The sequence below is a fragment of the Eleutherodactylus coqui genome, chromosome 10 (assembly GCF_035609145.1).
Source record: "Eleutherodactylus coqui strain aEleCoq1 chromosome 10, aEleCoq1.hap1, whole genome shotgun sequence".
Lineage (NCBI taxonomy): Eukaryota > Metazoa > Chordata > Amphibia > Anura > Eleutherodactylidae > Eleutherodactylus > Eleutherodactylus coqui.
Window position 1 is genome coordinate 64,053,182 of NC_089846.1, and position 15,961 is coordinate 64,069,142.

At 42.4% G+C, this 15,961-nt stretch overlaps 1 protein-coding gene across 1 annotated transcript in view; it reads right to left on the reverse strand.

Annotated features, from left to right (window-relative positions):
- Positions 1-15,961, reverse strand: part of LOC136580530 (cytochrome P450 2G1-like) — a 92,839-nt gene that overhangs the window by 20,898 nt on the left and 55,980 nt on the right. Inside the window, exon 6 of the mRNA XM_066581151.1 lies at positions 4,860-5,036. Coding sequence (XP_066437248.1) covers positions 4,860-5,036 — 177 coding nt within the window. The remainder of the gene's footprint in view (positions 1-4,859; positions 5,037-15,961) is intronic.

Consider the following 15,961-nt stretch of genomic DNA (forward strand, 5'->3'; position numbering starts at 1 on the left):
TGGAGCGGCCATTCTGTACCTTCCTCTGTTACAGAAAGGTGCAGAAAGTTCAGCAGCCCAGCCGAGCGGAGACGAGAAGCCCAGCCGAGAAGCCGCCCATGTAAGTCGCCTGCCCCCGGAGCCCACCGCCTGCCCCCGGAGCCCACCGCCTGCCCCCCGAGCTCACCGCCTGTCCCCCGAGCTCACCGCCTGTTCCCGGAGCTCACCGCCTGCCCCCGGAGCCCACCGCCTGCCCCCGGAGCCCACCGCCTGCCCCCGGAGCCCACCGCCTGTCCCCTGAGCTCACCACCTGTTCCCGGAGCTCACCGCCTGCCACCGGAGCCCACCGCCTGCCCCCGGAGCCCACCGCCTGCCACCGGAGCCCACCGCCATGCCCCCGAGCCTGCCGCCGTGCTGCCGAGCCTGCCGCCGTGCTGCCCGAGCCTGCTGCCGTGCCCCCGAGCCTGCCGCCATGCCCCCGATGCTGCCCCCGATGCTGCCCGAGCCTCCCGCCGCCATGCCCCCGATGCTGCTCCCGATGCTGCCCGAGCCTCCCGCCGCCATGCCCCCGATGCTGCTCCCGATGCTGCCCGAGCCTCCCGCCGCCATGCCCCCGATGCTGCTCCCGATGCTGCCCGAGCCTCCCGCCGCCATGCCCCCGATGCTGCTCCCGATGCTGCCCGAGCCTCCCGCCGTCATGCCCCCGATGCTGCTCCCGATGCTGCCCGAGCCTCCCGCCGCCATGCCCCCGATGCTGCTCCCGATGCTGCCCGAGCCTCCCGCCGCCGTGCCCCCGATGCTGCCCGAGCCTCCCGCCGCCGGGACACACAGACAGACAGACATATATATATACACACACACACACACACACACACATATATATATATAATATATACACACACATATATATATATATATATATATATGTATATGTATATGTATATGTGTGTGTGTGTATGTATATATATATATATATATATATATATATATATATATATATATATATATATATATATACACACACATATACAAACACGTGTGGGTATATATATATATATGTGTGTATATATATATATAATGTGTGTGTATATATACACTCACGAATACGCGTATGCGTATACTCGTACACACGTATACTATATATATCTCTCTATATATCTATATAGAGATATATATATATATATATATAAAAGATGTGTACACGCATATATACACACACACATTATATATATATATATATATACACACATACACATATATACACACGCATATAAAAAAAACACGTGTGTGTATGTGTGTGTATGTGTATCTATCAATCTATCTATCTATCTATCTATGTGTGTGTGTATATACACTCACGAATACGCGTATGCGTATACTCATACACACGTATACTATATATATCTATCTATATATAGATAGATATATATATAAAATGTGTACACGCATATATACACACACATATATATTTAGGTGAAAAAACTATTTCATCTAAAACAGTGGAAAGTGAATTGCAGGGAGGCATTACAGTACCTTCTGCTGAGAATTCAGCACTGGACAGCTCCCTGCTATTACGAAGCCTGGGTTACTTGTGCAGGGGGAAAGGATCAGCACTGGACAGCTCCCTGCTAATACGAAGCGTGACCGGCGTCTCGGGAGCGAGCACGTCGGGCTGAAGCAAGCGCAGGGAGAAGAAGCGGCGGCCATCTTTGGGAAACTTTTTATAAGTTCATGAAACGCCAGAACTGTAAGTAGGAACCGGCTTTAAAAGCCATTTACATTGGTACTTAGTAATGTATGCTGAAGAAGGGGGACTGGGCAAAAAAAATATTTCACTGCTGCCTCGAGACATCTCCTTTAAGCTTATGCATTTTGCTATAAACGGATGCTTCATTTTGCAATGACATTTTTAAGGTAGTCTGGTGTACCAAATATTAAAGGGGTTGTCAAAGACCCAAAGCTATCCTTTATTTCACTTTTTATGTTTACAGTGAACAAATTTTCAATTTACTCATTTTTGCAAAAAGGTTTAGTTTTACCAATCAGTACTTTGGTCACTTGATCCTGCCATGAAATCTAAGCAAGTTTTGCTGCCATCAAATACATAGACCCCTGCGATCCTTTGTGGTTTGGTGTGCAGGTCCATCCAGTGCCGTTTTAACAGTATTATAGGCCCCTGGGCAAAGCAATGTACTAAGGCCCCTCCAACAACTACTCACAGGAATAAAAATGTAAATTATCGATAAAATAAAACATACATTTATTTTATTGGCACTTCCAACAAAATCGTTGTTGAAACATTAATAACATGTTGTGCAGCAACAACTAATCAACATAATTAAAGGGTTATTCACCTGGAAATTATATATTATATGGGGATGGGGCAGACAAGGGAGGACGTTGAGAAAACACGTGAGGATGAGCGAGTTACTTAAGCTGCGACCTACTGCCGGTAAACCGAAGGTCTAAAGGCCCTTCTACATGCAAAGATAATCTTTTAAACAACTCAGATATTCAAATGTTTAGCAATCTATTTGCATAAAGTGTTAATGGCTTTAATGGCCATTTACACTGTATCATCTTCATTTTCATGTAAAAGGACCTCTAGGAGCTGTTTGCAGAGCCCTGCTTGTGCTTAAACACACACTCAGCTGTGAAAATAGATGCCAGAACATTCCTTTGCTCTCCTCGCAGCTTCAGGCAGATTGCATTATTCTCCTTGCAGCCAGTGCAAGCATGCCGCAGGGAAAACATTGCACAGTCTGTTGAAAGATGAGCAAAATACATTCGGTCTCTCAGCAGCTGAACAAGGGATTTTACGTTTAACTAAAGTCCATAATTCAAACGAAAAATGCACAATGCCAGTGTTTACATGTAACGAGCAATAACCTTTGCGTGTAAAGGGGCCTTAAAGGGGTTGTCCCGCGGCAGCAAGTGGGTCTATACACTTCTGTATGGCCATATTAATGCACTTTGTAATGTACATTGTGCATTAATTATGAGCCATACAGAAGTTATAAGAAGTTTTTCACTTACCTACTCCGTTGCTGGCGTCCTCGTTCCCATGGAGCCGACTAATTTTCGCCGTCTAATGGCCAAATTAGCCGCGCTTGCGCAGTCCCGGTCTTCTTCTTTTTTCAATGGGGCTGCTCGTGCTGGATGCCGGCTCTGTGTAGCTCCGCCCCGTCACGTGCCGATTCCAGCCAATCAGGAGGCTGGAATCGGCAATGGACCGCACAGAAGCCCTGCGGTCCACCGAGTGAGAAGATCCCCGCGGCCATCTTCATCAGGTAAGTAAGAAGTCACCGGAGCGCGGGGATTCAGGTAAGCACTCTCCGGTGATCTTTTTTAACCCCTGCATCGGGGTTGTCTCGCGCCGAACGGGGGGGGGGGTTGAAAAAAAAAAAAACCGTTTCGGCGCGGGACAACCCCTTTAAGTCTCTCGGGTCCATTTTCTTCTTGCACTGTAGATGTGTTTTTTTTGTTTATAGTGCCAGAATAATTTACACTAGAAAGTAACGAGAGGATGTACTACCCTTCACAAGATGATCCACACATCTAGTTGGAAGAAAATCTCTCTTTTCATTATAGAAATTATGGATAATTTACAATAGGAGTTGTGGGTAATTTCTAAAAGGAGTTATGCATAGTTTAATTTTGTCACTTTCTGTTTCACTTTCAAAGTCTTCACACATGGCAGAGACAGATTGGAGCCAAGTTCATATCCCGCCACACAACATTATCATATATGATACAAGGAGTATTGAAATGTTAACAAACAGATTGGTATGGGGCCTCTATGCTTGTGGGGTCCCTGGACAAGTGCCAACAAGGCCCATGCATTAAGATGGAATTGGGTACATCAGCAACTACTGTTTGTTAGTCTGAAGGGAGGCATCCTTTCCTTCTCTTGTCTTGTGCATGCATCAATGTTCATCAGTCATCATTACATTCAAATGAAAATACAGTGGTGCCTGGACTTAAGAGTTTACTCTGTTCTGTGATGGAGCTCTTAACCCAAAACACTCTTATGTTAAATGATCAATTTGACCCATTGAAATGGATTGAAATGCCATTAATCCATTTCAGACTTCCCCAAAAGACAGGATTGGTATGCCCCAATATTTTAAACAAAAATAAGCCCTAACTACACTACATGTAAAAAAAACAAACAGCAATACTCACCTACCGCCAGCATTCCAGTCCTCGCTGTGATTGGTTAATCCAGCGCCGTCTTTCATTGGCTGATGCGGCACTGGATTAACCAAACAGAGCATTAGCTTGCTGGAAGTGGGGTATTCAAGCCCCACTTTCAGGGAGAAATGCTTTATCGGCATAGAGGAGGATGCAGCAGCCTGCGGCAGTGCCACAGGCCATTGCAAGGAATGAAGTGCCAGCGTAGGTGAGTATTAGACCCCTTCTCGAGCCAGTATGAGATTCCCAGAGACAGTGGCGGCACTGCGCATGCGCGGTGACATCACCTATCTCTAGTGGAATGCGGAAGCAGGCTCGTAACCCAAGCTTTTGCTCTTAAATCAGAGCAAAAATTTATAAGAGGGCCTGCTCGCAAATCAAGAAGCTCGCAAGCTGAGGCACTCTCAAGCCGGGGTAAGAGTTTACAGTGTCTGAGACTTACGAAGTTGCTGATGTCAGTCTATTCCCATTACCCAGTGGCATGTTGACAGCCATTGGCAGAAGCTCCACTGTACTACCATACCCTAGTTGAATTCTTAGATGAGCTGGACTCCAAAGAGGCCAAATCTTACACTCTGGTCATGCTATATGCCAATGAGAATAGGACTCTGGAGCTGCAGCCAAATGCAGGTCCACCCAGCCCTCGTCTACACTGTCTAATACTTTCATTACCCTAATTCAGATACCTGCTGTTGTTTGATGAGGAAGGAATCAATGAAATCTCTGGGTGAGTTGGGGTCAAATGACTCCTTGTTCATCTTTACTCGCTCCATGATGAAATCTGTGAGTTTTTGCAAGCATTTGTTTATTCTATGGTGTCGTCCTGGTACATATTTCATGACTGATGGCAGCATTTCCTGCAACTGCGTAAACAAATAGAAAATATTACTTTTCATTATAAACGGCAATAGTGATGAGCAAACTTTTGAACAGGAAGAGGAGGAATTTTAGTGGGATCAGCCGAGGCAAATTGCTTGAGGTTCAGGGTAGTGCTTAACCGAACGTCTAACAAAGTTTGACCTAAAACAGTGTTTTATTGTAGGTGTAATTGTTCAGGGGCCTCCACCTTCAAGCTTTCTCCAGTGCTTCCCAGACAAACATAGTAGCCAGACATGAAAGTAACTCCTTGAAAGGGTGCTGTCATTAGAAAAAAAAAAACAATACTTACCTATTCCTCCTTCGACAGTCTTCTTACCTCATCATCTCCTCACAGATATTCTTCTGGCTCCTCCTGTCCCCTGGGTCACGTCACCTTCAGCCGTCTCCTTCCAGCAGGTCAGTGTACATTACATCATTAGTGACATTGCAGTCACTGCCTAGCAAAGAATGCTAACTACTATACCGCATTATTGCCGAGACTGTAGGAAGGAGACTGCCGAGAATGGACGTAACATCACAGGAAGAGGAAGAATCGGTTGACTGTAGGTGACATGACCCGTAGGACTGCAGGAGCCAGGAGAAGATTGGCGAGGAGATGCAGTAAGAAGACTGACTGTGAAGAAATAGGTAAGTATTGATTTTTTTTGTAATAACAAAACCCTTTTAAGGATACGGCCTATTTTAGCCCGAAGGACTCAACAATTTTTTTAGATGACTTTCAGCTTCGCTTTTCAAAAGCCATAACTTTCTTCTTTTTCTGTTGACACGGCCATATGATGGCTTGTTTTTTTCATGTGTAGTGGCCCAGAGTTAGGGTTTCTTTGGGTTGGTGTTTGTCTACTCCAGTTGGATTGTCTTTGTGCCTTGTTATGTGTAGTTATGTTAGTCTATTTCTTGTGTTTGTCTCCCTAACCTGCTCTGTGTGGCCTGATTTGTCACTGGAGAGGTTGGGAGCGAAGTTAGTAGTGGGTAGAGAGAGTAGAGATGTAGTTGGTGAAGGAGGAAGTGTGAGCAGGATGCAGAGCCTCTGACACTCCTGCCAGGGCAGAACTCTTGAGCTTATATCATCTTCCATGAGTTCAGAGGTCAGATCCTGTAGAAGGAGACACGCTCTCCTGCTTAACTGCATGATTGAGGGACGGGACTGACTCCGCCAATGCAGGTCAAGTCTGATATAAGCAACTACTCTGCTATGTAAGCTAGAAAGTAAGATAAGGGATATAGCAACTGATAAAAGAATGGTATGCGTTTCTCCTCCATGTCAGGAGTGTTCTCCCAAGAGTTCTTACATCAGATAAGTGAGACTGATGTACTTTGGGGAAAGAGTGACTCCTAATTGCAAGTGTGCGGAGGTTGTGCAGAAGAAAAATGTGCCAAGAGTGTTGTATCTAAGACTGTTTGCAGTATTTTGTTCAAAGTTGGAAATTGTGAGTAAAAGAATAGGGGATAACTTTTTAATCAATGGAGGTCTAACCTCTGGGAACCTCATCATTCTAAAGAATGGGGGTCCTGATGGTCTCCACATAAAGGAAGCTAAGAATGACGTCAATCCGTTTATGTCAATGGGAGTGCTGAAAATTACCGAGTACGAGTGCTCACCAATCTCCAGTATTTCATTCATACGAGGACCATCAGTTCCCCTGTTCTTGAGATAAATGGGGTTCCAGTGGTCAGACCACCACGGTCAAAAAATTATCACCTATCCAGTGGGTAGTGGATAACTTCATAACTTAGCACTGCCTCTTTAACCACTTAACACTACATGGCAAACACTTAGGTCCTGCAGCTTCAGGGTATGCATCGAGGGAGATCGCATGTCAATCTCACTCCATACAATACATGTGTCGGCTATTTCTTACAGCCAACACCTGCCTGCAACAGCTCCGATAAGCCACGCCGTTCTTTGGAGCTCTTAACCCTTTAAATGCCACTGCCAATTCTGACAGTGCATTTAAATACACCGAACGATGTTCAGAGGTCCCTATGGTCCCCAAAGATGAGATCACAGGTTGCCCTGTGGCTGCCAAGGGCTTTCTGAAAACGCCCCAGGGCTGCCATTGCAGAGTGCCAATCAAGCCATGCTGCATCTTTGATTGCCTGCATCTCTGAAAAAAGAATGAGCCCCTAAAAGCGAGTGAGTGAGCAACAAGTGAGCGTTTTCACCCCAAGGCCTAGTGCAGAGGTACTCATCTTTTATCACTGTCAGACACATGCATCCTGTAGTCTGGGACTGCCGGGTGGAGGTACTTTAGTCTCATTGTTCATATTCAAACGTCCTGAAGTCTGGGTCTGATGAGTGGAGGTACGTGTCTTTAATTTATCACACACAGGCGTCCCAAAGTCTGGGCCTGCCATGTGGAGGTACTCTAGTTCATCTATTTCCTGCACTGTTATCAATCTATAATTATTGTTCCTTGTGTATTGCTGAAGTTTATCATTAAGTAAAAGTTATTCCGGCCCATTACCTTTCCCGGGGACCTGAGGCACTATATTCCTGTCTGTGGCTCGTTTATTTCCACGCTGATGTTCATGCCGGTGGTTACCGGAATGGTGGAATCACCTGTGTGTGCGTCCCTCCGGGAGAGAGTGTAGTAAGTGCTGCCATGACAAGCCAGCATCTTGCCCTCCTCAGCATATGCCATGTGTCTGCGGTCACCCTACAGGATGCTGCAGTAGTTCATACCAAGTAGTTATGGCTAACTCAAACACTAATGTTCACCGATAGGAAAGTAAATACTGTAGTTATTCAACAGGCCTGTTGCGCAAGATAAAGTTGCACTGAAGGACCAGGACTCTTTAGGGAACTTCAAGTGCTTGCACCACCATAGTTAACACTTAGGGCTTCTACCCACTAGCATTTTTTTTTTAACGTTGCTATATCACTGCATTTTTTTTTCAATGGGACTTTCTAATGTTAAAATCGCATCGCACAAAAATCGCAAAAGCAAAAACGTGCGATTTGATCTCGCTGTGTTTTTTTCAATGGGATTTTCTCAGCATTAAAAATCACTCTAGTGGATAGAAGCCCTTAAGAGGGACTGCATGTTGAATTCAGTGATCTGTATTTCTGTGACATTAAACTGATAGTTGCAAAGCATTGTTGATATCATTGGTAATTTATTACAGTTATTTTGCATTGTGCACAAAGTAATATAATTGCTAGTATTTATGATACATTGACAATTGATGACTGTTGGGCACATAAGCCCCCCACAGCCATCCCATGAACTGCCACCAAACTATCACTCCTGTGCTTACACAAGATAGGCAATCAAAGAGAAAAAATTCCTCAGCGCTTCGTCGAACTATACAGATTGTCAATATCAGAGTCTTACTTGTTTGGGGGTGCCGGTCAACATGGCACCCCTCATATCCAGGTGAGCATGAAGGTAAATGCAAAGAGATGATCCTATATGAAATCTGTTTAATGCGACGCGTTTTGGCTTATTCTTAAGCCTTTCTCAAGCATAAGTAAATACGGCTGTATTGCCGGCTCCATTGAATTCAATGGGCTAACATCGTTCTGCCAGGACAAGGTGAGTATATTTTTTTTTTTACTTTTTACACATTTTAGGATGATTTTCAGGTAAGGGCTTATATTTTTAAGCCCTTCCCGAAAATTCATCCCACGCTCGCCGGCAGCCCATTGCTTTCAATGGAGCCGGCTGTATTGCCGGCTCCATTGAATTCAATGGGCTAACATCGTTCTGCTCTGCCACAGCTGTTACAGCTGTGGCAGAGAACGATCGTTATGCTGACAGTGCGGGGGGGGGGGGGGGTTCACTCTTGCCACTATTGTGGCTTAATAGTGAGAACTCGGAGCCCGAAATGCAGCCCTGCATGTTGCTCCTCGCCTGCCCTATCCATTTCTGTGTTTTTTACATGACTTTGGTGATTTGTTAAGATTTTCACAAATGAAAACCTTAGCGGAGCACCAGTCATATATAAAAATGCTCGATTCGCCCATTGACTTCAATGGGGTTCGTTACTCGAAATGAACTCTCGAGCATCACTGAAAGTTCGACTCGAGTAACGAGCACTCGAGCATTTTGGTGCTCGCTCATCTCTAGATATAATGTAAAATGTTTAGAAACACTATTCTTCACAAAATTCCTCTTGATATTATATCTGTGTTGGTTGAGTCTACATCGTAGGGAATTAGTAGTGCGCCCTATATACCGTAGATGGCAGGGGCACTCAATTAAATAAATGAGATTTTCTGAACTGCAGTTCAAGAATTGTTTTATCTGATAAGGTTGGGTATCTGATCCTAAGGGAACCATTTTCCTTTTGTTGCAGATGCTGTTACAACATTTGCAACCCATTTTTCCACATTTGAAGGAACCTGAAGTTTGGGAGATAAAAGTTGTGTTTATGATTTTTTGAGAGTTCATATTTCGGGGGCGAGAAGGAGCCAATATGTTACCAAAAGTCCTATTTTTTCTTTATGTCAAATTTGGTTTTGGAGGGAGATCTGATAATAAATGGGGATCACCTTTGAGTATGTTTCAATGTTTATTCATAATTTGTTTTAACGCTTTATGTTTATTATTATACTTAGTGATAAAGCGTAGTTCCCCTTTATTCCCTATATTAGGGTTGGTTTGTTCTTTGTTCATTATTATATTTTGCTTCTCTTCTTTGTCTCTGCTATAAGAATTTTGAATTAGTGTGTCAGGGTACCTTTCATCTCTGAATCTATTATACAATAGGTTTGCCTGTTTTTCAAAAATCTCTATGGAGGAACAATTTTGCCTTCTTCTTTTGAATTGTCCACATGGGACATTTGTTTTCCATACTTTGGCGTGGTTACTACGAAAATCCAGTAGACTATTTGCATCAATTTGTTTTGAAGTGAGTCCGAGTTTGGATCTCACCGTTCTCAATACTTATGTCAAGATTCAAAAAGGTGATTTTAGTTGGACTATACGAACTTGTAAATTTTAGGTTCCACAAGTTTAAATTAAGATGATGTATAAATGTTTCAACTTCCTCAATAGTACCGTCCCATATGAGTATTACATCATCAATAAAGCGCTTATAAAAGCGAATATGGGGATCGGTAATGGATTCCTCAAATGCCTCCATGCACAGATTCGCGAAACAGGGGGCACATTTAGTGCCCATGGCTGTTCCACGTGTTTGTATGTAATATTGGTTGCTGTATTTAAAATAGTTATTGTGTAAAATCAAATGTAGACCATCCAAGATAAATTGTTTCTGATTTGTAGGCATAGAATTATCTTTTTTTTTTTTAAATGAACTACTGCTTGTATGCCCTCCTGGTGGGGGATATTGGAGTAAAGGGCACAAACATCCAAGGTCACCCAAATATACGTTTGTTGCCATTGTATTGGCTCCAATAGAGTCAATAGATAGGTCGTGTCTTTTAGATAAGCTTGTAATTTTTGAACTGTTCTTTGAAGTTGGTTGTCAATATATTGGGACAGATGGCTAGTGAGAGAACCAATACCGGAAATTATTGGTCTACCGGGGTGGGGGGTGAGGGGTTATTGTGTATTTTGGGCAAGAAGTAAAAATATGCTATTTCTGGATGATGCGGATATAGAAAAAACTTTTCATCTTTAGAAATACAATTATTATTATATGCTTCACTAATCAAGGTGAAAAGCTCACCCTTCAATTTGTTGGTGGGGTCCCCGGGTAATTTGTCATAATAATCAATATCCCCTAATATTCTCAAGGCTTCGTTGTTATAGAAGTCCCTATCCTTTAACCCCTTGAGTGGCACGCCCGGAAAAGTTCCGTGACGAGCTCCACTGCTCATAGCAACATAGCCCGGAAGATTTCCGGGCTATGTATCACTATGGGAGCTGCAGAGCACAATGCCACAAGCTGTGACAGTGTGCTCTGCCTGCACAGTCCCACTGTGAACAAAGCAAGGGCTTTGAAAAACCAGCAGAAGATATTGCCGATATGTCGGCAAACTCCTGCACTGGTTTGTTTACAGGTTGCCATAGAGACCATCGGCTTGTCAGAAGCAAGCCGATGGTCTCTGTGGCAGGGAGAGCTGGTTGTTAGCTGTCAGAGGACACCTAGGTACCTGCTCTTATAGCAGAGATCAGAGAAAACCTCCGATCTCTGCTGTGTTAACCCTTTACATGCTGCAGTCTATGTGACTGCAGCATGTAAAGGGCTGTCACTGCAGCATGTAAAGGGCTGTCACCATCGGACCCCGGAATGTGATCAGGGGTCCTGATGGGTCCCTGTAGAAGTCCCCTAAAGGGACAAAAAAATAAAAAATAAAAAAAATAAAAAAAAGGAAAAAAATTATAAAAAAATAATAAAAACACTTGTCTCCCTTTACTTTGTAAAAAATCAAAAATACAATCACACATGTGGTATCCATGCGTCGTAATGACCCAGAGAAGGAAGTTAATACATTATTTAACCCCTTAATGACATGGTCCCTTTTTTTCTTTTTTCCCCATTTCTTTTTTTCCTCCCCCCTGTTTAAAAAATCACAACTTGTCCCGCAAAAAACAAGCCCTCACATGGCCATGTCAATGGAAAAATGAAAAAGTTATGGCTCTTGAGACGCAACTGCAAAATTAGTTGAAATTCAATGATTAGACCATTTTAAAAAACCTGCCCTGGTGGGCACGACATGGTGGTAGGAAGCCCGCCACTCAAGGGGTTAAAACTATTATCTTGGCTAGGTAGACAATTAGCCAAGGGATCAGGAAGTTCATCTTTTTTTATGAATAACAGTTCTATGTTCCATAATATGAAAATGTCATTTAAGTGTTAGTTTCCGGACAAAACGATTTAAATCTATAAATAGATCAAATAAATCAGGATCTATAGAGGGACTAAAAGACAAACGTCTAGAAAGAATATTGGCTTCTTTATAGGATAAGGGGTAGCTGGAGATGTTAAATGTTCTGATTTTTTTTACCGCCTCAGCGTTGGGGATTGCACTTTCTGAATCGTTTTGTTTATTCGTGTACTTCTTGCTATTATATGTCTTTCTCCCAGCACGTTTCCCCCTTCTATCAGTTTTGCCTCTGGTTTGTGAATAGGGACTTTGTTGGGTGATCTGTAATACAGTGTAATCTTCGTATTGTTGTTTTTGGGGGGTTTTTTTGTTGTTGCGTTTGGGTAACATCTTCCCTTTGTTGATTAGAGGGATAATAGAATTCCGTGTAATTCTCATGTTGGATTATCAGATCTCCCTCCAAAACCAAATTTGACATATAGAAAAAATAGGACTTTTGGTAACATATTGGCTCCTTCTCGCCCCCGAAATATGAACTCTCAAAAAATCAAAACACAACTTTTATCTCCCAAACTTCAGGTTCCTTCAAATGTGGGGAAATGGGTTGCAAATGTTGTAACAACATCTGCAACAAAAGGAAAATGGTTCCCTTAGGATCAGATACCCAACCTTATCAGATAAAACAATTCTTGAACTGCAGTTCAGAAAATCTCATTTATTTAATTGAGTGCCCTTGCCATCTACGGTAGACTCAACCAACACAGATATAATATCAAGAGGAATTTTGTAAAGCATAGTGTTTCTAAACATTTTACATTATATCACAATTCAGACCCTTCAGGATTATCTATTACCCCATTAGAGAAAATATCACCGGGTGAGCATTCTAGATTAAGAACAAAAGAGATGTTTTATATATATATAAATTTAATACTTTACATTCCACTGGTCTCAATGAAACTCTAGAAAAAATCTATTGAGACATCTTCTAATGCCTTTTCTATATGCATATATATTATTTAATATTTTTTATCTTTCACTATTCTTACTAATTACCTTTTTTAATGAATTTATGTAATGACGCTGTGAAATACGTATCTTCGAAGGATTGATATTTTATAATTTTATATTATTATGGAAGTATGAGATAATATCGGTATTATAATAACAATATGTGTGCAAGTATATTGCTTAAATAATTTTCTTTTCCTTTACCCATATCCGCAGATTTAATCATAGCTTCTTTTTAGACTATATCCCCTTTTATGAGTATTAGTTTTTCCATCACTACGACAGCGCATTATCATACAAGAATATCGCGTTACCATGGAGTAGGTGCTAATACGCCTACACCATGAGACACCTTCAGGCCCATCCCAAACAAATGTTAACACCATGTGATGGGGCTTTATCGTGTCATCACGTGGTGCCCCATTGTTGCGCGGTGTTGCGTGATGACACAGGCCTACTCCACGCCCATATAGACGTCCGATATAGACGTCATTACGTTAATCATAATATAGCGTTGTCACGCATTATTGCGTAATGACACTGACCTATACCTGTCCCATACGGTCATCATTTTAACGACGTCGCCACGCATTACGCGATGACGCCCATTATACTGGTAAGATACCATGGAAGCTACTCCTTCGATATATATCTAAACCCCACACGTAGTGCCGCGTCGCTACTCGGCGTTGCGTGATGACATAGGTCCATCCCACGCCCACATAGACGTCTGATATAGACGTTACTAAATCTACGGCAATGTAGCGCCATCACGCACCATTGCGTGATGACGCCAATCTATACCCGCTCCATTTGGTCATTATCACGCGGTGAAGCGTCCCCACGCACCACGTGATGACGCTTACCCTACCAGTATGATATTATGGACGCTGCTTTGTTGATATGCGTGACCCGTAGTCGCCATTTTATCCCTCCCTATGTTTTTAAATCTTGCTGTAATTGGTGCAGTGTTTTATCTTTTGTTTTGTTAATTACCGGAAGTTAACGCCTCGCAAGGGGGCGGTACACAACCGGATCACTTGTACTCATTTCCTGGTTTACTATAAATGCAGGTATGTTCTATGTATTTACGTATGCTTTAGAAAGGCTTAGGAATAAGCCAAAACGTGTCGCATTACACAGATTTCATATAGGATCATCTCTTTGCATTTACCTTCATGCTCACCTGGATATGAGCGGTGCCATGGTGACCGACACCCCCAAACAAGTAAGACTCTGATATTGACAATTTGTATAGTTCGACGGAGCGCTGAGGAATTTTTTCTCTTTGATTGCCTATCTTTATCCTCTTTAACATATATGTTTGGAGTCCCTCTATGCTGCTCTCCCTCTGGGATGTCACCTCGGGACCGTTGATCTACTACATACTCATTATCATTGGGATAGAAAGCTTCTGTGGATAAGACGACTGACCGGTACCTACTATATAGGACCGGCCAAGTCGGGGTGAGTTAAACATTTTGAAACTTTACTTACTTTTAATAAATCGTTTCTCCTATTACATACCATTGGAGCGCCGCTTCTGATTATTGTCTCTGGTGCTTACACAAGAGTGATTGTCGTACAAGTGAATGGAGTTGGAGCGAGCCAGGATAGTTCCGGCTTGCCTGTCTCCATTCACAATAAAAAGGAGTAGCTCAAATATTGAACAGCTCCTGTTTACACAGGCCGATAGTCGCTTGGTTTTTAGTTTTGCTAAAAGCCACGTAACTCTGACAAGTGAGTGATTTCTTGGTCAATACCCTATTGGTGACTGCATGTACATAGAATAATTATTGCCCGAATTCGTTGTTTCCAGTGAGAAGTTTGGTGATTATCACTCCATGTAAAGGTACCTTTAACTAGTGTCAAAGTATTCAACGGTAAAAGTTTTTTTGATTAATTGTCATTATTCCATTGTTCACTTTCCTCCTTTTTTTCTTAAATAAATATTGTGCATCATATTCTGAATCTTGTATCACAACATCATCACCCACCACAATTGAATAGAGAATCTCCTCTATGAATTCAGAATTAATTGATAGGGCATATGCAAATGGATTTATGTTTCAAGACAGTCACTTTAAAGGGGATTCCGCTGTGATACCTGTGTATAGCAGTGATGGTAGCATGTGCCCACTCAGCTGATTAGCTGGGTTCCCAAGCGGCGAACCCCAGCCGAACAACTATTAGTTTGTTTTTTTGCCTGGAAAACCTCTTTAAGGTCTGGTTAGCTTTGCTATTTCTGCAATACAATGGCTCATGTAAAAAGATCACATGGCTTTACATTTCTATAGAAGACAATGTAAATACTGCTCATACTCAGATTTGAGTGGCACTACGAATTGACGTTCTTGTACTTCACAAGGGTTATAGTGAATTGCAATGTCCAGAACCCACCAGATGTATAACTTGAAGCTTTTGCTTCCCAATGCAAAATTTGAAAAGGTTCACCTCCTTCCCCAACTATCACATGGTATTTATAGCATTAGCAATCTATATTCTGATAGTGTGGATTTTAGGGCCCCTGAAACACTAGGGCCAAAGTGTGACTAAAACCACTGCAACTTCTGTAGTTACACATGTGATTAATTCTCACTTCGAGGGTGCTAAATCAGTTTCTGAGAAATCCATCCTTCCAGTGGATGGCCATCGAATAAGGATTCTAGAGGTGAACAACTGGTTGCATTGATGGTGCCGTTAGCAAAGATTTGGATTTCTAGACCATGGAGTGAATTACCTATATGATGAATTCTTTGCTAGAGACAGATGGCACCTTACAAAGACAGGTAAGCATATATTTGGCTGGTGCTTTGCTACACTTATTAGGAAAGCTTTAAACTAGAACAAAATGGGAAGGGAAATGAAGGGCTGGTTAAAAATATATAGCTAATTAATACTTTTTTTTAACAATTTGTTCTTTATTGGCTAATTAATACTTTTGACAACCGTGCTATTAGAAGTGGAAAGAAAGGACAAAGACAAAAAAGTCAGACAGAAATTAGAGGAGCAAGAGACACTGATCACAAACTAAGATGTTTTTACACAAATGCACAGAACATGGGAAACAAACAATGAGAATTAGAGCTTCTAATACAGGAAGTGAAATATCATCCCATAGGCATCACAAAAACTTAGTGGGATGATACACATGATTGG